The 6,166-nt window shown below is 46.6% G+C and overlaps 1 protein-coding gene across 1 annotated transcript in view; it reads right to left on the minus strand.

The window, feature by feature from the left end:
- LOC140422740 (nuclear receptor subfamily 0 group B member 1-like) overlaps positions 1-6,166 on the minus strand; it is a 33,076-nt gene extending 26,910 nt beyond the window's left edge. Inside the window, exon 1 of the mRNA XM_072507689.1 lies at positions 5,609-6,166. Coding sequence (XP_072363790.1) covers positions 5,609-6,143 — 535 coding nt within the window. The 5' untranslated portion in view covers positions 6,144-6,166. The remainder of the gene's footprint in view (positions 1-5,608) is intronic.

Raw genomic sequence — 6,166 nt, forward strand, 5'->3', positions numbered from 1 at the left:
CCGCAAGTCCTTGCAGGCTTGAGCACCTAACAGCGATGTCTTTTTGTCGTCCACGGTCTCGAATGTAGTCTTTTTGTGACCCTCTTATCGACTACTTGTAGGTGGCATGATCCTCTTGAGGTGATCTGGTTGCCATTGCAGTCTTTTAACTTGCATGCATCATGCATCATCTCGTGTGTCCCTGGGATGGATGCGAGATCTATGCTTGTCATCAAGTTTGCAGACGCTCCCGTGTCAAGCTTGAACGTAATTGGGGAGTTGTTCACTTGCTCCGTGTCTTTCCATTTACTTTTGGAGGCAATGACATTAACGTATTGAGGATTCGTGGTCGGCGCTTGAAGTTCCTCTGCCGAATCTATTATTCCGAGGAAGTATGTGTTCTCCCAGGAGTGGAAATCTTCGTGGTCGGAAAAATTTTCTTCGGGTGTTTGGTTTTCCATTGTATCCACTGTGTGAACCTTGAAGTGTGCATGTTTCTGTGTTGGAGAGTGATATTTTGCTGTTGACTTACACTGGAAGGCAAAATTATTCAGTTTGGAGCACTTTAAACAACTTTTCCCTTGTGCAGGACATTCCCCTTTAAGTGGGCGTTGACACTATTTTGCGTAGTGCGCATGCGCAGCTTCTTGCGCTTGCGCAGAACGGGCTCTTGCCGGGTCGCGTCTCTCTTGACTGTGCGCATGCGCGTACGTATTTGAATTGGAGCCGGCGGCCGGAAGAAGATGCCTGTGAGGGTCTGAGATCTGTGACAAAATTAGAGATTGTCTCGCCGTTTTTTTAGAACCTGTTGCGGAGGTTAAATCTTTCCAGGATTTCATGAGACTGTGTTTGACAGTGTTCTTCAAATTTTGCGAGTATGACTCGAAATTTAGTTTTGTCTTCATTTTCAACATGAATGAAAGAGTTATAAATGTCTATAGCTTGCTGGCCTGGCCTTGCTAGTAGCAGCGCAATCTTTCTCTCGTCGGAGGCTGTGTTTAAGTCAGTAGCTGCCATGTATATTTGAAACTGTTGTTTAAACATTGTCCAGTTACTATTTAAGTTACCGGTAGTTTTCAGCTGCCATGGAGCTTGCACGTGTTTCATCGCATCGGTTGGTTGTCTAGGATCCAAATGTTGCAAAGTCTTCCACAGTCGATCAGTCGGTACTTTAATTTCTGTTCTTTTTCTTTCTTTTCTCTAACCTAATCTAGCTAGTATTGTTCGTTTAAAGCTGGCCTGGTACCATCTTTTGTTACCTTACTGTAGTGTGTTTGGTAGCACTACTGTATGTAACATGCGTTACTCAATCCAGTTGCCGCAGAGGCTTTCTGCAGTTTGATGAAGAAGGCTCGAAGTCGTCCAGAGGTATTGAAAGGTTTATTGAGTAACAGAATTTAACAACTGCGTTAGTTCTTACTTTAAGATCAATACCAGTAGAAAGGTTACAACGTTTATATACAGTAGCTATGTCTGACCACACTAGTAGCCCTGAGCTAGATCTATGCTCCTGCTCTCGTCACAGTCTAATTACCAAGCGAGGCAGAGAGCCGCTTGCGTCTGCTTTTATACCCACCAGTGCTGCCCCCTAGTGATCTTTCAATTTCCCATTAACCCCTTATGTACATACCCATGTAAAGGTCACTACACTCAGGACTTTGTGAATTTAGGAATTTCAAACTTTCCTCACAATGGTGAAATGTTTAAAATCAAGGGGGTGGGGGTTGAGGATTGTAGGAGCAAATAGAAGTGCAGAAACAGGCCATTCATCCCATTGAGTCCCACCCACCTTACCAAGAACATCCTACCTAAACCCACTCCCCCACCCTATCCCTGTAATCCCACTTAACCTGCACATCTTTGGATACTAAGGGTCAAATGAACATGTCCAATCCACTTAATCTGCACATCTTTGGACTGTGAGAGGAAACCTGAGCACCCAGAGGAAACCCACGCAAACACAGGGAGAATGTGCAAACTCCATGCAGGCAGTCACCCAAGGCCAGAATTGAACCGCTGTGAGGCAGCAGTGCTAACCACTGTGCCACCATGTCATCCTAATATATTGAACTATTTCATATATTTCCAAAAAAGTACCCCGCCAGCGCCCTCCAATCCCTCCATTACCACTGAGCTTCATGCAATTGAATCCCATATAATGAAGTCAGTCACAGAGATCAGCACATAAGACCATAATACTTGTGACAATAAGCGATTTTCATTTCATTTCATTTCATTTCAAAAGATGTATGATCAGAGGTAGGCCATTCAGCCCATCAAGTCTGTACTGCCATTCAATGATATCATGACTGAGCAGATGTGATAATCTTCAATTCCACTTTCCTGCCATATACCCATGCCCCTTAATTCCTTCACTGATTAAAAACCTGTCTATCTCAGCCTTGATCATACTTCAGGACACAGCCCCTACAGCTCTCTGCAGCAAAGAATTCCACAGATTCACTATCCTCTGAGAGAGAAAAATCCTCTTCATCTCTGCCTTAAATGGGAGATCCCTTACTCTCAGACTATGCCCTCTGGTCCTACAAGACCTGCCACAAGAGGAAATACCCTCTCAGCATCTACCCTGCCAAGCTCCCTGAGAATCCTATATGTCTCAATAAACTGCAATGAATACAGACCCTACCTAATACGTCTCTCTTCATGAGAAAATCCCTCCACGCCCAAGACCAACCTAATGAACCTTCTCTGGATTGCCTCCAATGCCAATATGGGGGCGATTCTCCGAGCCCCGGGCCAGGCTGGAGAATCACCGCAACCACGCCACGACGCCCCGACGCCGGCGCACGATTCTCCGAGGTGCGGAGAATCGGTGCCATCTGCGCCGGCACGTTTGGCACGGCGCCAGCCGCGGGCCGCTGGAATCGGCGGGGCCGCCGATTCTCTGGCCCGGGTGGGCCGAGCGGCCGCTCCTATATGACAGAGTCCCGCCGGCGCCGTTCACCTCTGGTTGCTGCCGGCGGGAGCTCTGCGGGAACGCACGGGGGAGCGGCCTGTGGGGGGGGGGGGGCGGGGGGGGCGGGGGGGAGGGAGGCTCCTTCACCGGGGGGGGGTCCTCCAATGGGGTCTGGTCTGCGATCGGGGCCCACCGATCGGCGGGCCGGCCTCTCTCCACCCCATCCCCCCGGGCCTACTTCCTGGCACGGCCGGCCCCTGAACACCGACCCCATGTTGGTCGGGGCTGGCGCGCAAAAGTCCCCCACGCATGCGCGGGTTGGCACGGTGCCCATTTGGCGCCGCGTAAGGAGGCTGGAGCGGCGTGGACCGGGCCCAGGCATGACAGATTAGGGGGCCAGCACGGCGCAGGAGTGCCGGGAACCGCTCCTGCGCCGTGCTGGCCCCCTATGGTTCGCGACGGCGTTCACATCGGCACAAACACTTTTGCCCAATATTGGAGAATCGCCCCCTATATCTATCCTTAGATGAGGTGACCAAAACAGGTGTGGTCTAACTAGCTCTGTAGAAGGGTCATTTAAATTTGGAATGTTAACTCTGTTTCTCTCTTCACAGATGCTGCCAGACCTGCTGAGTTTATCGAGCATTTTCTGTTTTATTTCAGATTTCCAGCATCCGCAGTATTTTGCTTTTATTTGAGTGGTCTAACTGGTGTCTTGTACAGTTTTAGCAAGATTTCCCTATTTTTACACTCCATTTCCTTCGAAGTAAAGGTGAACATTCCATTTGTCTTCCCTATTACCTGCTGCATTTGCTTGCTAGCCTTTTGTGTTTTATGCCCGCGGATCCCCAAATCCCTCTGTGTTGCAACTTTCTGCCGTCTTTCTCCATTTAAATAATATTCAGCTCCTTTATTCTTCCCACTAAAGTGCATATTTTGATATCTTCATGTGACCCTTTGTCCAGCTCTGTGTCTGATCTAACCGATGAAATTTGCAGGTGGCATTAAATGCAAGGGTGTTGAATAAAGTATAAATGGGTTCAAGGGACAAATGATTACATTTCTGTAAAAAGAAAGGATTAAGGAACCTGGAGGAGGCTGGAATCTGGGGCTCAAATGGAACAAAAAGGGGAACATTTGTTGGGCTGAATATTTCTGTCAACAAAATTTCCTATCTTCCTACCCAGGGCAATTCAAAAACAATTCTGGTCAATGTCAACACAAACTTCACCCAGGCCACGAGTGAACGTAAACTCACAGATCCCACAGGACTGGGCAAGTTTCCGAAACTGCCCAGTGTCTCCCAGAGAAGCTCGTTTTCACAAAAGTAATGGAAATCTGCAACCCTCTCCCTCAAAAGGCAATGGATGCTGGCGGAGTATGGATTGATGCTTCCAAGACTGAGATGGCTAGAATTTCAATTGGTTCAGGGTTTCAAGGGATATGCAGAAGTCAAGTGAATGGAGTTGAGTACAGATCAGCCACGGTAAATTGAATGCTAGAGCAGGCCCAAGGAGCAACTGGGCCTCCTCCTTTTTGTTTCACACCCCTCCAAAAATACCCACACATCCTTGGGGATGACCAAGTGGACCACAGTGATCTTTGATCCTGTGTTCTCATGTTCATGTATAAATTCATGCCTGCAAGCCCAGTGGAGATCACAAAACTGCCAATCTACAGAACACCGCTTAAAATAACCTCAGATTAGGGTATTTCAGGGCAGCATCCAGTTGTCATTTTAAATGCAGTTAAAATCTTCCAGCTAATCTCCTCGGGGCAACCTCTGAATATCTGAGGTTGAAAGTGGTGAAATGTATTGACGCCTTTGTGGACATAATACAATCCAATATGTGAGCTGCCTGTCATGATTTTGCATATAGCCTCTGCTGAAAACACTGACACCAGCATGTTTCTGAACCTTCTGAAGTGCCAATCAGCTCTGAAGGCCAACATTTTCCGTCAAGGTTAAACAGTTTTGTTCCTTATCAAACAATTTTCACAACACATTGTTGATCAGAACCATCGTTTAAGCAAAGATCTATCTGTCTCTCGTATAAAATTTGAAACAAACACGTTTGGAAACAATAGTAATTTGACAATTTCCACGCGTGACAGTTTCCAGTGTAACATTACAAAAAGATTCACTTTAGTACGAAATGGTAATCCAGTCATTGCGCTTGCTTTGAAACACGTTGTAATTTATTTGAAATCTCAGTCAGTGGTTGTGAAGAGTATCAATTTTAATTCCTTAAAAGGTAAAAGGACAGTTTGGCTGGGAGTTTTGACCAAAGAGATTTTGCGACATTTCTGAGAGAACTATTTCACTGAAAGTTAAACCAAAGCTGATTTTCCCCACATTTTCCCTGCTCCCACCCCTGACCCAGTGCTTTTCCTATTCAGCTTCCTCCTTTAGCTGTGCCCATGAACTTCCGTTTAACTCTATCACAAACCCACCTTCCTTAAAAGTTTTCCATTCTCAGTTTATACGTTCATTTGAACCTCCGGGTGCGAAACAAATAATGTTTTGCCAGAGTGGCCTTTTAAATGCGAATGAGTGTCTTTGTTCTCTCATGAATGACACAAGACACAAAATATTCGGATTTCCTGAATAAACTTAACAATCTTTCAGTGTCAATTCAATAATTTCCACATGGGTTTACTAAAAATAAAAAAATCAAGCTTTGAGCCAGGGACTTCAGTGGGATAGCTCACCTGGGCTGAATAAAACGATCCCTTTTAAGTACACATACTCCTTAGTGCTGATGTCTATGCTCCAGCAATTAGTTAAGAACGATTTGACTTTCTGCACTTCTGCAGCTGATGGCTCAGTGATTGTTTTCTCATCGCTGCCTTTGCCCTCCCGGTTTGTTAGAATTTCTTTCAGAATGCTGGTCCTTGACGGTTCAATCACTTCGAAATCCACACCTTCCTGAGCCAAGCCCAACACGAACAGGGCAGCCCAGCAGTTCTCCAGCAGCAGCAGCTGGTCCGGCTGCAGCAGCCCCCGAAAAGAGGGCAGGTTTTTAATAAAGTTCACAGTCTTGAGCAGAACTTCGGAGGCAGCCTTGCAGGCGACGTAAGGCGATCCCAGTGCGACCTTCTCCTTGGATTCGTGCTTACAGCTGCAGGTGGGGAGATGCTGGTGCCTCTTTCGGTTTAAGATATGGTAAAGGATGCTGCCTTGATTCATCTTATCCTTTTCACAGTGACACTTCCTTTGAAGGGCAGAGTGAGAGCTAAATGCCATCGCCCTGTCAAGACAGTAGCACC

The sequence above is a fragment of the Scyliorhinus torazame genome, chromosome 5 (assembly GCF_047496885.1).
Source record: "Scyliorhinus torazame isolate Kashiwa2021f chromosome 5, sScyTor2.1, whole genome shotgun sequence".
In the NCBI taxonomy this organism is placed as follows: domain Eukaryota; kingdom Metazoa; phylum Chordata; class Chondrichthyes; order Carcharhiniformes; family Scyliorhinidae; genus Scyliorhinus; species Scyliorhinus torazame.